The 18,099-nt window shown below is 33.2% G+C and overlaps 2 protein-coding genes across 2 annotated transcripts in view; both read left to right on the top strand.

Annotated features, from left to right (window-relative positions):
* The first annotated feature begins 494 nt into the window (after nt 1-494).
* LOC143899602 (very long chain fatty acid elongase 7) lies at nt 495-11,142 on the top strand. Its single transcript, XM_077409993.1, has 4 exons — nt 495-743; nt 6,173-6,424; nt 6,505-6,748; nt 7,161-11,142. The coding sequence occupies exons 2-4, from the start codon at nt 6,173-6,175 to the stop codon at nt 7,637-7,639; spliced, it is 975 nt and encodes a 324-aa protein (XP_077266119.1). The 5' UTR covers nt 495-743; the 3' UTR covers nt 7,640-11,142.
* Nucleotides 11,143-16,771: 5,629 nt separating this feature from the next.
* LOC143899696 (very long chain fatty acid elongase AAEL008004) overlaps nt 16,772-18,099 on the top strand; it is a 32,101-nt gene continuing 30,773 nt past the window's right edge. The window contains exon 1 of the mRNA XM_077410167.1: nt 16,772-17,000. The gene's annotated coding sequence lies outside the window, so the exon portion shown is untranslated. The remainder of the gene's footprint in view (nt 17,001-18,099) is intronic.

Genomic DNA, 18,099 nt, shown 5'->3' with positions numbered 1-18,099 from the left:
ATTGAGTTACAAGGAACAACAATAAATTAGTACACATATATATTACTCCAATTTCGATTGGAATTTTCTTGTAACAAATCGATATTAAAAAGATCACGAAACTGTAAAATATATATAAATGTAGGTCTGTTATCACTTTCAATTTCGATATATATCTTGTTTATAGTGCAAATAAAAGTAAACTTTAATTTAATTACTACGATTGTCAATTTTACACGTCGCCAAATAAATTTGTCAAGTCACAGACCTTCGCCGACACTCTCATATTCTTCGTGTCACAGCTATATGATTATGCATCGTCGATTCAGGGCGAGTTTTGACGAGAATCACCTTCAACGGAGTAATAAAACCACATGAACGAACGAAGCATCTTCATTCTCATCTACTCTTCCACGAGGATGATAGTAAGAAAGCGCGATAAATTAAGAAGACGTAACCTACGACACGCTCGTGGAGGTGTTCGATGAGAGACGATATAAGGCCCCGTGATAGCGGTGCGGCCTCAGTTTGTCGACTGATGCCTCGCGGAAGAGGTGTCTCACACCTTGCTCGTGCCACGATCTAATTACCTTATATTTTGTCCTTTCTTTTTTTTCTCTCTTCCCTTTTCGGATACGTCACCACGGTGGTACCACGGTCACACACTCGCGAATTCAGCACCGTCTCTTCAGTGAAACTTCTGCACGCGCCTGTTTCGCACCGAGAGGATTTCGCAACGATAAAACCACGCGAAGAGTGACACAGTGAGTATAGCACGATTTACGTGCTCCGTGTGCGAACTGTTGTTATCACACGGCGCAGTTACACAATTCTTTATTACGAGAAATATTCAAGTTAAGATTCTGCGTTTAAACAAGTTAATGATTGTCGGTATATTCCACGTGTGGTAGATCATAAGCACGTTTACAAATATTTATGCTTTTTTTTATAAATTAAAAAAACATACTTTACGAAAGATTTTTTTTCTACCAAGCAATCGATACAATGTTGATATGAAATGAAATAAATGAATATATGTGCGTTTCAATTTGTCATATGTGACATTCGAGTTATGCAGATAGATAGTGAATTATTCTTGGCTGTATTATTAATATGTTGAGTGCACATACCGTAACGATCACCGATTTTATGGTATATAGACTGTTTTCTGTTTCATGTATACACGTACAAAATGTATAATAAAAAAAAAACAGATTAAAAAGCAGATTAATAAATATACTTGGAAAAAGTTGCAAAAGTTGCAAATCTAAATGTAATATTCTTATTTCGAGTTCTACTAAAAAAAATGTTTTATTTGTACATTTATAAAAAAAAATATTTATTTTTTTATTGACAAAGTTAACATGCTCATCACCAAAAATCATATTTCAAAACTAAATATACAAAAAGATTTAGTCAATATAAAAATTTTACATTTATGATGTAAAAAAAAGAAAACGGAGGCATCGTAATTCAAGAAATAATATGAGTTTCCTAATATGAAAACGTTAGAATTTAGTCAATGTAGATCCATTTTTGCTGGATGATATTTCATTCATGTTTTTCTGAATCAATATTTTCTTGTTTGCCTAAGCTCATAAATTAATTTATACGTAATTTCAAATAGTAAAAAAAACCTGATTAAAATTGTATGTTAAATATTTATGTCAGATATATTGACCGTTTAAGGTAAAAACATATGATTAAAAATATCGAGAGGCGTTTAATTAAGAACAATAATTTAATATACATTTTAAAAGCTGCCAAAATTTATTTTTAGTAAAACAGACAAACAAAATGTAGGTATACTACTTACATTGTAGACATTATTAATTCATAAATATTTTCAAGCTAATAAATATTAATAATCTATTTACTTTTTATTTTTAGCATATCGATTAACGATTCATCTTCGTCACACGTCGCTAATTAATTTCTTAACAATAATATTTTAATTAAATATAATTAATAATCATATTAATAATTATTTAATTAAACATAATTAATAATTATATATTTAATTTTCTTATATATCGCACAAATAAACGACTTCCCTCCAAATCAAAAGTTGCAGATGTACATATTTCTAAATTTCTTCCGGAAAACTCTTGACTTTTGATCTCGGAAATATCGCACTTTGTTCTGCACGCCAACACAGAACTCGTTCGTCCTTCACAGATTTCTTCTACGGCACATTAGCGCGCTTGAAAAAAATGTTTTCTTCGTTCCTTAAGGTCGAGCGAATTCCGTTGCACAGACATAAATACGTTGCGCATTAATTAAAAGCGAATTAAAATACGTGTGCCCGTATGAACATACGCAGGCACGCGATCACGCACGTTAACCCGACATCATGGGCGCATGCCGTAAGAACAGCTCAAAGGTGTCGCAGCTCACTTTCGTTATCAAATACATGCGGGAGGATGCGCCTGACTCGTCAAGCAAATAGCAGGCTTAGCTCGTGATTGCCTCACGAGCCGAACGCCGAGCTTTATATCGCGCAAATCCATTATTCACTTCCCTTTCTTTTTTTTTTTCGTTCAAAAGTCATAGTTCACGTCATTGCTCGGCAAAAATACCCGGGGACAATTTACAATGCACGAGATGTGAATTCAAGAAAACTTCCTGTGAATGACGGAGAAGAAATTTCTCATCCGGCACGTGTGCGTTCAAGAAGGATGCAGTCGTCGATGACGATGTCATGGAAATTCCATTATGATTACCGTATTTTTCGACATGATTTACGACCGTATGTCGAAACATGTTTGCAAATTCTATGTTGCGCGTCTTGCGATGAAATAAAAATTATTCGTACAATCGAACAAACACGGTTTTAGGATAATTGCCCAGAAAATTGGCCGTAACGTTCGATCGCGGAAAACGTTTCCGAGACGTTTTGCGAATCAAAGTATTTTACGACGAGCGGGTTAACGATAGCAACGGTACTATTTCTTACATTAGATCACTTATACATACAACGTAAGGGCAACCTATAATCAAAACAATTCGTTAATATTACACTCACGAAGAAAGTAAGATCGTATAAGTTGCACGAAAATCACTTTATGCGAGATGCGATGATAAAAACTGTCCCAATTGCGTTAACGCATGTCAGTGCAGCGACTTTGTGCAACACACGCATATCTCTTCGATAATACTTTTACGTGATATGAAAAAGAAATCATCTGCGCGCTCGTGATTGATTATGGTTAAATATCATAACATCTTAAGGAAAGGATCATTTTAATCTCTCGACTGGAGAGTACGCTTGACGCATCGAGCACACTACGTATGATTAGAGATAAGCTCCCTCGTCGCCGTCGTCGACACATATATCGAACGTTCGGGTCTAAATGTTACGCATTTTTAAAAATACGTTCGCAGTAGAGTCGCCGTATTGCTGCAAGTGCAGGTCGACTCTATTAACGCGGCGGAACGGAGGAGCGAGCAGGATTGCGAGACGAGTATCGATACGACTGGGAACGCGTGTAAGGGACCGCATTTTTCCGCGGCGAGAAACGAGTTTTCAGTCGCATGTATAGTCTTTAACGAGACGGCGACTTTTCCTTTCTGCTGCGAGCACGCGGGTTGCGAAATTCGCGACCGCGGACTTGTGCGAGTCACGCGCGGCGCTGGACAGTCGTTTTTTTGTCCAGAATAATGGGTTTTGTTTTCGTGGAAGTCGGGAATCGCGAAGTCACGGGAACGGGCCGTTTTCGCGTCTCTGGCTCACCTCGATTGAGAGAAGAGCAATTAACCGGGAGACTGGCAAGTACGCTATGCTGTTTAAGACGTGACGGAATCGAATCGGCAAAGGGAACTAGATCGACTGGTTTCGAAATAAAATGCACCAATGAATTGCTAAATTGCAAAAAAATATGGCTTGCAAATATATTTAACAATTTCCGTCCACCAACTTTCTTATCTTGTTACAATAAAATTGCAACAGTAAAAAAAATTATCTTTTTTGGTGAACATTAAATCTTTAGTGTTATGATTATAACTTGTCACTCAAAATTATTTTTTCGCAGTGCTGTTGTATTACTATAGAGAAGTGACAGAGCTCGATAAAGTTCATTATTTAAGTACAATTTTTCAATTTTTTAAAGCGACTTATTCTTATGATAAAAGAACTGAGATTAAATTCCATTTGTTTAACTGAATTATTCTCGAACTTAGAAAAAAATCCTTTATCTTCACCCGCTAATTATGCTCAAAAACCTCTGACGTCTCGATATTTTCATCGAAAGAAGATCTACTCCATTCTAGGTTGCTTAAAGAATTTGTAATTAGTAGAATATCTATTTGATATATCTTGAAAAATATTACTAAAACGCAAACAGACGATCAATGCCTGTCCCAACATTGCTACTGTAGGAACATATATATTTAGTCGCAGCTTTTATGTCATAGAGACGAAAGTCAAATATTGACATATTTAATGCGTCAAAAGTATCACCCACTGAACATTGTGTACCACATTTGATGAGATAGAATCATTTACATATATCATAGTGCAATTTTCACAAAACATATGAAATTGCGTGCTATATATATATATATATATATATATATATATATATATATAGGCATATAATAATGTTAATTGAATAAAATTATTCGCGACGATTACTTTGAAATACTATGTTGCAAAATAATGAATGTCGAAACGGTAAAATCTGATATGTTGCAAACTGAATTGTCATCATTTTTTATTACGTAATAAAAAAAATGAAGATAATGAAGCTCCTTCGACTTCCATGCACGCAATTATTTTTCCAGTCACATTTTTCTGTCTCTTTTCCGGTGCAAATAAGTATTTTTCCTTTTACTTCCACGCAATAATTTTCTGCAAAAATAACAGAATCTTTTACATCCCTCCCACACGGAATTTATGGCAACTTCGGGAACATTTAAACAAAAAAAGTCACGTTTTGCAAAATTTATCTTCGCAACTATCGCGACGAATTACAAAAGCCAGACGAAACGCCGCCTTTTACGTTAACATTTTCTCAATGTTGAAAAATAAGATCCGTACCGATAAGAGCAAAGATCGCGAAGACAAGCGGGGAGAGCAGTGGCAAAAGCGGGTTTCCGCGCTCCTGGATAAACCATTTAGATCACTAGTTAGTTTCTGATCTGCTTTAATCAGGTGAAAGGAGAGGTGGTTTAACCTTCCAAGGCGAAACGTGGCAATCCATAAATCCTCGAAACTTTACGTTGAGCGTGCCGAAGATCGAGTCGCGTGCCTCGCGATTCAAATCAAGCGAGTGCGTTGTGGTGCATTATCTGTTCCCTTTGTTCTCGTTGCGCGCTTCACGGCCTATCTCGTGGAAATACTTTAAGAAATGAAAATCGCGATAACAATGTGCAGTTAATTCTGAGTTCTGAGTCACTGTTTTTTCTGAGTAAACCATGTTCCCATTTATAATATAAACATTATAAACAGAAGAAGAAGAACTGCTTTTATCAGGATTCTTATCGTTTCAAATGTAACTAATTTCAGAATTTTTTATTTCATTAAGTGTCCGTCTTTGAAAAAATTTTCAACGTATTCATATCTTTTTGTATTATATTAAGTGCGGCCGATATACAAGATGGAAAAGCAGGATCTAATTGAAATGATTGCGAGCACGCGGATGCTCTCTCTTGTTCTGGTTTAATATAATTTAAACATTTTCTTTTCTTGATTTAAAATTAGATGTATGCAGCAATGTTTGTTATATTTAGATCCTTACTTTAATTATTAGGCTACGACCGGTATTCTAACGTAACATTCAAAATAAACACTTTAGATCTCTTTTAATTGTCTGTGCCATAATCCCATAGTAGACATCAAACTTGACAAGCTTATCGATGATAATCAATTACATAATATAAAGAAGTATGATTCCGACGACTTCTATATTTCCTAGTTTTGCAACAAGTGTTACTTAAACCGTACACTTATTATAAATCGCGTTACTCAAGCAACAAATATAACCATTTATCTAGAACGATATCTATAATAATCGGTAGACTTTTATATAATAATATCAATTAAACCATAACAACACTGTTTTCCTCTACCATAAAACCTCATCAGTTTTATAACAAGACAGAACGGCATAAAGCGCATTATACTATGATCATAAACGACTTCGCCTTAATGAGAAGTAACACAATAATGACAAAAATATCACTTTGATTTTAGATGGCGCAATTAGTGCGATTGATTTACGATGGTTACCGAGACCTGATGGACAATAAAAGCGATCCGAGGGTCAACGATTGGTCGATGATGAGCGGCCCGTTTCCCACATTGGCGATCTGCTTGTTCTATGCCTATTTCGTTAAGGTCTTGGGACCGAAACTGATGGAGAATCGAAAACCCTTTGATCTCAGAAAAGTGATGATATGGTACAATCTCTTTCAAGTAATATTCTCCACGTGGTTGTTCAACGAGGTAAGTTGCCAAGCGGCTCTGTACAAAATGCAGAAGAAACTCATCGAGATAACCTTATCCTTTTTCTCTCGTGTTCGTAGAGTCTGGCCGGAGGCTGGGGAGGACATTACTCCTTCAGGTGTCAGCCGGTCGATTACTCAAACAATCCGATAGCGCTGCGAATGGCACGAGGTTCCTGGTGGTACTACATCTCAAAGTTCACGGAGTTCACGGACACGATCTTCTTTGTGTTGAGAAAGAAGAACGATCACATTACCACTCTCCATGTCATCCATCACGGCTGCATGCCCATGTCTGTTTGGTTCGGAGTTAAATTCACCCCCGGTAAGCATACAATCTCTATCTTTCATTAGCAGAGCGCAATCGATTAATATCAATCTTCTTGAAATTCGAGTCGATATATATGGGCTTCTACTATTATCTCTCAATATAAAATATTTACACATTTTATTTCGCAAATATGCAAAATGTGAATTCAAATTTAGCGAGATTAGTTTGATATTTGTGTTGTGATAATTAACCCATCAGAAAGCTTTTTATATGTTTAGTTTATTTAAAATTTGCTTTTTATTTTCCTTAAAATAATTATAACATAATAACAATTATATAGCTCGAGTTTTCTGTGTGGATCAACTTGCGACGGATTTTATAAGATATTACATATTCATCTGTTAATAATATCGGGATAAAACGCAACCCGTCTATATATAATACTGATGATTTTTATTTCTTGTAGGTGGCCACAGCACCTTCTTTGGTTTTCTGAACACCTTCGTACACATCATAATGTACTCGTACTATCTCCTAGCAGCGCTTGGGCCGCAAATACAGCCATATCTGTGGTGGAAGAAATATCTGACCACCTTACAAATGGTCCAGTTCATCCTCGTGATGGTCCATGCGTTCCAGCTGCTTTTCATCGATTGCAATTACCCGAAGGCTTTCGTTTGGTTTATCGGCATGCACGCCGTTATGTTTTATTTCCTCTTCCGCAACTTCTACAACGAAGCGTACAAGAAGAAGCGTTTGAAGGACACGTCAGGCAAGCAAAAGGACGATAAGAAAGAACAGAATGAGCACAGAAATGGCATCAAGAAGAACGGCAACGAAAAGGGCGTGATATACGCAAATCAATACAAAATGGCCACCGGTTACATCTCGGACAGCGGCCTCAGAAATCGCGTGTTCATCGACAATCGAGGCTTTGATGAATAATATAAGAAGCCCCGCCCCCAATTCAAAGAGACTTCAATCGTGTATCGAGCGTACATTACACTGCGAATCATTTAGAGCACTTCGCCACATTGCACCACTGCAGTCGCTATCCTCACGACGTGATCGAATAAAAGTAGTCCGTTAAATAGATAGAAGATATTAGAAGAAATAAAAAAATGAGAGGAGGAGCGCGTTGAACGCCTGCCGGAATTTCTGAAAGTCTGGTCTTTTGGTGTTCCTTCTGGGTGCTTCGCGGCGAAGTTTTTTTACGCGTATAAATGAATATGCACTATGTATATTATATGTATGAACGGGTGTACACGTGTGAATGTGTATATTATACTTACATTTCGTGTAAGTTTGCTAGTTTATCGAAGAGCGAAAACAGACTGTGTAACGAAATTGCCAAAATGATCTTTCCAGTTAGGAACCGAACTGAAGCGGAATTGCCAAAAAATGAACTTTCCAGTTAGGAACCGAACCGAAGCTCATTTTTTTTAGATTATACATTTCTTTATAAGAATTAAATCTGCGTTTGCTCATGTCCCCCTTTCTCCCTCTTTCAAAAATAGAGTAGTAACGTATCGAACTCTTGCCGCGTTTCATATCGAAAGAATAAAAAAGAATATTTATTTTGTATAAAAAAGAATATTTAATGAAATCATGGTTATTGTAATTTTGACTAAGCAACAACGATGGTGTAATACAAAATCCGAATAAGGCAGAGACAGAAAATTTATCAATTTATTAATTTAAAGTAAGGATTTACATATTTTTACTGTATGTTTGGAACATACATATTTATTTATTATTACTTTACAACATATATTAAATTTTTAGGATTAAAAAATCTTTTAGTTTTATCTATAATCCTGTTTCCGACAATCAGGTAATCTGTTTTTATTTTATATATTTTGTTAGATATTTTAATACTTTCATAAACATATTTGTTGTGATAAACTACATAATATATACATATAATAATTGTCAGAATTAATTATACTAAAAATTAACTACATTAATTTTATTTTTTACACACACACACACACATACATAAGACGCAACGTTTAATATAAAACTCAAAATTTTCCTTCGTCATATCTTTTGCATAAATAATAAATAATAAAATAAGATAACGTATATGGTCTTCAACAAATTGTAAACGCTTGCAAAAAAATCTGTATTTTTATAGTTTTCTCTTATCAATATAATATAAAAATAACTGCTGTTTAAATAAAAAATAAATAAAATAAAAAAATTATCTTCTTTTAGATTAAACCATGTTTTTTGACACATTCTATATAAATATCTTATTGCAATATTACAACACTGTCTCAAATCAAATTTAATATTTAAAATAGTATTTCGAAATAGTCTTACACGTCATAGTGTAAAAACCACCATTTAAAATATTCTTCTTGGACATTGAACTGCTGCTGATATTTATTTTAAATTTTCTTTTCGATCATCTGTAGGTCAGGTGATCGACTGTAGCTTGCGCAAAAGCAAGCAAAAAGAAACATGGTCACATATATACCAATATCAGGTAATGAATGTTAAGATTGACACACTGTTGATAATAAAAAATAGTTATAGGTATCTTTTTTTTTAGAGATGGAAATAGAAAAGAGACTAACAAAATCTCAGCAAAAAATAATTTACTGTTTAATTGTATCTAAACGTGTCTTATTGTACCTATTTAAAAATAAGAAGATTGTTATAAAAAAAAATTATTGATATCAATTTTTAATTTCTAGTTTAATGTTAAATGAAAAAATTGGTAGAAAGATAATAATATTAAGATCAATGACTTATCCATAAGTAATTCTTATAGATAAGTCATTGAGCTCAATATCATTGAGTTGTAAAATGTTTATGAAATTCTATGAAGTAAAAACTACAATGTTCTTTAATCTGTTATCTTTTGTAAGATTTGTCTTTCTATTTTATTACAATATACCTACACTTTAGTCGCATATAGTATCGTGCAGATTTCGTTGTGCAACAATTAATTTTAATAATTTTTAATAACAATTTGCAATAACTATACCTTAAATTTCTAACAGTTTATATCGTTAGTATTTAATCTTTATTGCATTTAATTAACTATTTAAAATTTTGGAAATCCGTGTTCAAGATTCTCAATCATATAAGGGAATTTTTAACGTAAAGTTAGTTAATAAAATATATCCAATCCAATCCAATTAATTATTACGTAAGCTTAATTAATAATAATTTCTAAAGATAGACAAGTACAACAGTAACAAGTAACAATGTAGTACAAAAAAAGCATGTAATTAATGCAGGTATCAAAGCGTGATAAACATCAATTCGCTATAATAATCTGGCAAGTATCGAGAACTTGAAGAAATTCGTACTGCTCGTGCAAATATTCAAAAGCACCTCAGACGGTTAACGGTAAAAAAAAATACCGGCTTCTAAACCCGTTGGATGAGCAATTTGCTGATTATTCCAGATCGCAAAAACAGCCTAATTGCACGCGCCTCTGCTCAGAATGGGCGAAATAGACGGTGCTAAAATTTCAATGGTGAAAGTAAACGAACGGTGAAAGTCTCGCAAGACGCGGCTTAAAACCAGCCACCGAGTGTATATGTAACCGGCCGCGTTCCGTTTAAATAATTCATATGCATCGGTATACGGGATGCATCATCCATAGATCGAGTATTTGCCGCGGTGCATTCCATGCATTAACGGCAAAAAATCTATTATATGGTAATACCATAGTAAGCCACATGAATATTGCTGGCTGTATGTGATTGAATAAATAATATTGTAATATATTATATATTATTGTACATGGGCTTGACTAGCCACACAGGATTATATCTGTTGTGACTTGCGAATCTATATCCATACAAATATAGTGCTATATGTCTGGCTGTATATAGGTCCAGATTAGTCACATGAATACATCTGGCTATATGTAACCGCATTGTACAGTTGTATATAATACTATACTGAGTTATACATAGGGTGCACTACTTACATATTATTATATCTGGCTTCACATACATTTATTTTATATACAATTAGATATGGTGCTATATCTGGTTGTATATGGGTCCACTGATTGCACATGAGACCATGTATAATTAGATATGACCCTATATAAAAACATATACAATTATATCTAATTATATGTATATATACCAGATATAATCATATATGATTATATCTAATCATTTTTTCTCGGAAAGCCCGAAAAAGCGCGCGACGCTTATTACACGATTTTCATTACACGATTGGAACGTGGAAGTATCGTTATAAACAATTAAGCTCTAATTATACAATACACGAATAAGATTATATATTGAGAAGTACGCGATCTTGTTACGAAGATGTATTAAGCAATTGATAGCAATTTTCTTGTAATAATTATCTTTCACACCTGCGTTTTGAGGTTGATAGCTATTGCAAAGGCAAGTCCCTGCAAACTCAAAATAAAATTCACATATTAAATTCTGCGATTTGTAACTGTAGGGGCCGGAGACCGGGGCTAAGCCGACACTATTTTTTCAAAGGCAATTTTTAATATTTAATTAAAATTTGTAGGCAAATTCAATGGTATATATTTAAAGAGTGTTTCTTCAGGTACAAAATTGATTCAGGAAGTTTTGCTATACGTCGCTTTGTTTTGCCGCCAGGAAAGGAAAAGTGACGCAAAGACAAATTTTCAAATTGAAAAATGCCGGGGTAAACTCGACACTTTGCCTGATCGACACAATTTGATCTGGAACTTATTTTTTATTGTCTGAAACTAAATATACATTTGCTTATCGTGTATTTAGAAAGTACAAAAATTTGGAATTAAGTAAAACAATCATTGGAAATAATGAGAACAAAAATTTTTGAACATTCAATTATTTTCATCTGAACTCATGTCTGAAAAACAATTTATGCAAGTAAATTCGCGATTACACGTGGGCACACATTTGTCATGGGCCATATGCTCCATTACAAGCATCGTTTATTATTGGGAACCAATAAAACAGCGTGTCGATTTAGCCCCTGTCGACTTAGCCCCGAACGTCGTTTTTTACTTTTGTTACTCCAAAAATATAAAAATTTTGAAAATATGCAAAAATTATTATCGGATTCGTATAAAGCATCGAATTTCCCATCAAAATCACTTACCGGTAGATTCGCAAGAGTAAAGCTCGATGAAAGAGTAGACATTTTCGAGAGATCAGAAAAATTACTTTTTACTATCAAAAACATTTTATGTCGCGTTAAAAATTACGCTATAACTCAGAATGTTATTAAATTCCGTTGATAATACTGGCACATAAAGACGCATTTACAGTAGGAAAGGCAAGTTTCTACGATAGATTTAAATTGGCAAAAAGCCTATAGTGTCAAGTTAGCCCCGTTGTCGGCTTAGCCCCGGTCTCCCCTATGTATGGAAAAAAAATAATTTTTTAGATAAAAATTTATTTCAATAGTTCATGGCATAAAGATAATACAGGAAATATAATCGAATGTAACTCGCAAATCTTAATAATTTCTATCAATAAAAACAAAATAAATAAATTATTCATTTTTTACTTTAATTTGGCCTACTTTATAAAAACTATTAGCTATATCGCTGACGATGGAGTGGAAATGTATAACCACAAAAATAATTCTAGAAATATATATATTGCTACACTCACCAACACACACACAAAAATAACACACAGTATTTTAACCAGCATTCGTAACATTGATGATATTATGAATGTAACACATTAAAACATTATAATTAAAATAATATAATTAAAGATAATACACTTGTGCTATCTTTTTAGCCGGGACTGTAGCAAGTATAGCAGTTGTGTAATCTCACCGAAACAATCCTTGCAATGATGCAAGAACCAAGCAAGAACAGCATTCATAAATGTTTATAAACATAAGTGCGTGTTCGCAATTCACATGTAACTTGAAAAATATTTTTGTATTTCATTAAAAATTTTAATTTAAAATCTGTTTTACAAATTTTGTTCCTATTTTCCTAAACACGTTTTTGTATTTTTACATAAGAGAAATAGTCGGAGAAACGTACGGCAAAAGATCTTCGATATTACCTTACTATAATTTGCGAAAGATACACCTGTACTATCTTTTTATTCGAGAATGTAGAAAGTATAGCAGTTTGCATAATGATATATCTCATCGTAATCCTCATAATACAAAAACAACATTTATAATATTTATTCAGCCTAGGGGCCGAAACGTGAACATTTATAAGTTTTTATAAATGTAAATCTGCATGTATTCGCAATTTGCATATAACTTCAAAACTATTCTTTGCATATTTTATTTAAAAAAACGCCATTTAACATCAATTTTGTAGAACAATGTTTCCGTTTTTAGAACTATGTTTTTATAAACATGTTTTTATAAACATGTTTTTACAAACATGTTTTTATAAACATGTTTATAAAAATGTTTTATAAAATTTATTTTAAATGGTTCAATGGTTAAAAATACATGCAGATTTACATCTACAAAAATTTATAAATGCTCTTGTATTATGAGGATTACAGTGAGATATCATTATGGAAACTGCTATACTTGCTTACATATAAGAGAAAAAATTGAAAAAACATAATAGAAGAAAAGATCTTTCGTATATATTACTTCAATATTACATGCAATGTTATCTTTAAAAAAATCTAGATAGCAAGTATTAGTTAAGAAATTTATAATAAAATTAAGAGTTTGATCGTGTAAAAAATACTTTATATAATCTCAATGTATTGTATTATATTTTAATAATTTTATTACCGTTCTCATTTACGAGAACATAAAATAGTCACGCTATAAAAATTAATAGGTATATATTATACTTTTATATCTTTTAAAAATACTATTTTGCATATGTAAACCGCTGAAAATTAAAGAAAGCATTAAATAAACTTTATTAAATAAGCTTACATTATATGAATATTACTTCTAATATTTTTCTCGAACGCATTTCTAATTCAAAGACATATTTGAACAGATAAAGAGCGATTTCTAAAACCGCGTATGTTTTATTAAAAAAAGATTTAATAATCTAAAACTAGGTAATGTCAAGATTTTAACCGAGTTAAGAAGTACCGCTACCGCATTGTACGGTATATCGCCGTGCAGTTCATAGAAGCAAGATCTCTCAACTCAACGTGTTTAAATATAGAGCACATATAACGAGATTTCCTTAAACACAAAACTATTTTCCTAGTTCGCGTTTTATAAATATGATAAAAAAATTAAAACAATTAAATTTAAACTTCTTTATGTATATTTTAAAAAGTGATGTCTTATACTATCTTTGCAGGAAGTAATTTTCTACTTACTTTAAATAAAATATGTCCAAAAGGATACTTTTTATTTATTGTATGTGTGTGTGCGAGAAATATTATATTTTAAAGCAATTTAATTATATTTTTTCTTACAACGTTAAACAAATTATTTAACATATAGAGCAAACGTTTGTCGTATCAATATGACGAAGCTTGTGTCATAATCCATAAAACCACAATTGTGATTTTCTATAAATTAGTCTTACATAAAATACATAAAATACAAAAGTAGTAATTCTCATCATGTTCGTTTCTTACAAAAAAGATATAAATAAATATTCAAAGTTTCTTAGAATTCAGGGTACGTGCATATTTTTCAAACATTTGCTCAGTAAACAGCATTCACAAGCGCTAAGTTAACGTTAATAAAAACCCAAATGCTATGTAAAGGCTCATCGTGTAAACTCATAAATAAAAAAATATCTTCTTTTCATCTTGGACATATTTAATTGGAAAGTAACTGTACACGCCCCAAGTCATCAAACTCGCGCACTTTTTTAAATCGATATTGATGTTCTAAAATTTTTACAAAACGGTCCATTCTTTAATGTCTCTAATCAGTAGAATTTTATAAAGATACTATGCGCAAAATCTTAAACCACCGTAACAATATTTTTGAAAATTTTGATATAACATTTTTATTTTTACATTTTTATAAAAATTTAGTCTTGACAAATTAATATTTTAATATTTTAATTGATATTTGAATATCAATTAATATTCAATGTGATGTTAAATATCTGAATGTAATGTATTGTGTGATAATATAATATTTTTTAAATATTGATAAAATTTATTATAAAGCATAAAAATAAATGGTATTATTGGCATTATTGGTTTCTAGCAGTAACAAATATTAGCTTAGCTAATAAAAATTATCTATGGACTTTTTAACGCAATACCCGATTTGTCCAACTCATCCATCTTTCTATTTCTTTAAATAATCAGAATCCATTTGCTATAACTGTAAAAGAATTATATTAAAAATAAACATCGCAAAATAACTGCTGATGATACACCAGAAATAAGAAAAATATTCTTGTTTTAAACATCTTTAGTTTCAACGTGAAACTCATCTTGAAATAAGATTATATTGCGTTAAACGAAGAAAACTTGCTTGAATGATATTACTTTATATATTTCAACTAATTGTAAGAAAAAAGATTGAAATAAAAAGTTGGAACTTTTGTAAGACGATTGTTGTATGTACGAAATAATGAATGCGTTAATTTGATTGAGTTTTGATTTAACACTTCTTTTTTTTCTGTGAAACAACCAAACACTTAGTTTTATATCCAGATAAGCATTCAATGTGAATGATGATATTGTGACGTAAAGTGTAAGATTGTAGAATATGATTAAAACACTCTAGTAGCTTTTCACACTTCTTCTATATCGCATGTCGATGTGCGTAGAAAAATTTGCATTTATCTATACCTGCGCATTAGTAACGTCTGGAATAAATTCCAAGAGCAGATTGCATCTTTCAATGAAAGATACACTGATTACACAGCAAATGGATAAATATTTAGAAAAAAAATTAGCGTTATGACTTCAAGAGTTATTGCAATCGAGCATCGGCGAGTTATCATGTACGAGAAATAAAATGAATGCGTAGTCTCACTGACAGCGATCAGCAGTTTTTACACTCGTGATTGAAGCTATAAATATCCACTAATTGTAAGTTGTGTAATTAAACAGATCGTAGTCCGATCATGATTCAAATATCAAGGAAAAACTCGATTTAAATATCGAGACAAGAAAAATATGGAAACGGAAAAAAATAAAAATAATGTTATAGAGAACAACAATTATTTCTTATTGTTTAATTTTTCTCATTAAAATAAAATACTTAGAAATAACTAAAACAATAAAGTAATTAAGAAACAGTTGCAAATAAATAATCTATAACTAAAATACATGCGCTAATAAATCATTTGTACACTCTCTATATCGTATCAAAATTTAAAAAAAAAAAAAAACAGAAATAATGTTAAAATGTTTTCTCTTTATGAAGAAGAGCATTAGTTTTTACAAGCTGTTTAACGAAAATCTACAAGAGATGATATTTGCCAAAATATGACAGCACAAACGCTTCACATTTTCGAGCGTGTTTATTCTGTCTGAAAACATCCAATATAAATTTTTTTTAATTATTAATTATAAATTAATAATTATTCTGTCTTCTCTAATTAAGAAATGAGAAAGAGAAAATATATAGTTAGATCATATTATCATATTATGTGCAATGTTATATGTTTTATATGTATATACGTCTCTGTTTTGACTATCAGGAAATTCTGACCATTAAAGTGGACCACTTCGGCGAATTTTTGGAAAAATGCAAAGAAATGTAAAATATACAACGTCATCTGCGTAAGTAGATTGTCAATATCATTAATGCGATTCTAAGGAATGCAGGTGTAGGAACGCGCGTTTTAGCATGTGTAAAGATGGTCGAGCCTTTATGAATATATCTCACATTGATCATTGTAAACACGTGGACGCGGTGACGTTTCGTGCAAACAAAAGCGTCGCTGTTCCTTGAAATTATTGAAAATTTCATTATTCATGATGTCATATCGAAAATATTGACAGCTAAGAATGCCGCGTATTGTCCACGTCCGTCGCGTCACGACGATCCTGTCATCTTTCATCGCAGCATCGGCACGATAAAACAAAATTCAACGGAAAAAACGACGCGCGTACGTCGTACACTTTAATTTTCATAGTAAGCAAGATCCCGGGTAACGTCACCTCGCACTGCGCGCACAAATCTACGAGCCAGTAACGCGATATCGCGCGAGACAGGCCGATCACGAAGGGAACGTGCGTCAAATCTGCAAAGTGCTTCGAAATATTTCAGAACGGGACCGCGAGAAAAGGGATTTGAGATGGGATTTGTTGAACGCCGTGCAATCACGTCGCGTTCGTATATAGATACAGATACAGGCTTAATTTGAAACGGTAACATACGGCATTGTTTCTTGGCTCGGCGTGAATCTAGATCTTGCACGGTAAGGTATATACTCGAGTGTTTCGCTCTGATTTTGACTCGCTTAGAAATATAAAAGTCGATCTCTCTGAAGAGGTTTATCTTATGCGAAAAAAAGATTTGTAAAGAATACACTTGTTTTCACTGGTCGTATACTACATATCTAGAACTTGTCAAAATCGGAAAGAGACACTTGCGTATGTTAGAAATATCGAATCGTTCGTCACGAGAGAAAGAGAGCAGAAAATAAAACATGGAGAAACGTTTACATGCAAGAATACGTTTGTTGGGACGGAAGGGGATCGGATCCGCTGGCCGCAGATGGAATTTCCTAATCACTCGAGATACGAGGGTCGGGATGAAGAATCGCCGTTCTAAGGCCGTGGGGAAAATCGATTTCCGTCGGAATAAGGCGCGAACGGCCAGCATCCCGCGGCCCAGCTCTCGAAGAGGACCAGCAGAGTAGATCGCTTTCGCTGACCGCCGCCGTTGTAACCGTCGTCGATACATGCCAACATGCCTGACCGGCATCGTGACTTGCGTAACTTTGGGGGAACTGTAACGTGGAACGCGGCGACTTCGCTTTTTTTTCTCTCTCTCTCTCTCTCTTTCCGAAGATAACCGGAATCGCTCCCATTCCGGTCCATTTACTCATTTTTTTCTCTAACGCGATCCCGCGCCGAACTTGAGGCCGGCGAACTTGCGCAGTTCTCGCCGATAGAAGAGAAGTCACGGTGTTACGAAGACAAATTCGCGAGTTACGGAGTTAACCCTGAGGACTTTACAGCCGACCTCACGTTGAATAAATGACTTTTTTCGACTCTCGACTTTTTCCCATTAAACATAAAATATTAAAAACTGTTTTAATTCTGCGCATTCTAAATTACAGTCGTAAATTCTCGTATAAAAATATTGAAGTCATTACAAATTGCGAGTGATTAAAATTAAACATTAAATAAATCTTGATCACTCAAGATCCGTAATTACACATGCATACGCACAAGTACACCGATCGTTTCATTAATCATATCCGGTTTTGATTTTTGCTTTTTAACTAATTACACATAAATCATCATTTATTTTAAGGAGGTTCGATGGCTTCATCGGAGGGAGTAGTGGGA

The sequence above is a fragment of the Temnothorax americanus genome, unplaced genomic scaffold, assembly GCF_048541705.1.
Source record: "Temnothorax americanus isolate GAGA-0224 unplaced genomic scaffold, ASM4854170v1 Scaffold28, whole genome shotgun sequence".
Lineage (NCBI taxonomy): Eukaryota > Metazoa > Arthropoda > Insecta > Hymenoptera > Formicidae > Temnothorax > Temnothorax americanus.
This window is presented reverse-complemented; position numbering and strand designations above follow the sequence as displayed.

Bases quoted from the DNA above. Each gene is read 5' to 3' on its own strand.
- LOC143899602 (XM_077409993.1), top strand. From the start codon at position 6,173: ATGGCGCAATTAGTGCGATTGATTTACGATGGTTACCGAGACCTGATG. The intron at 6,425-6,504 runs GTAAGTTGCCAA...TCGTGTTCGTAG, and splicing joins CCACGTGGTTGTTCAACGAG to AGTCTGGCCGGAGGCTGGGG. The intron at 6,749-7,160 runs GTAAGCATACAA...TATTTCTTGTAG, and splicing joins CGGAGTTAAATTCACCCCCG to GTGGCCACAGCACCTTCTTT.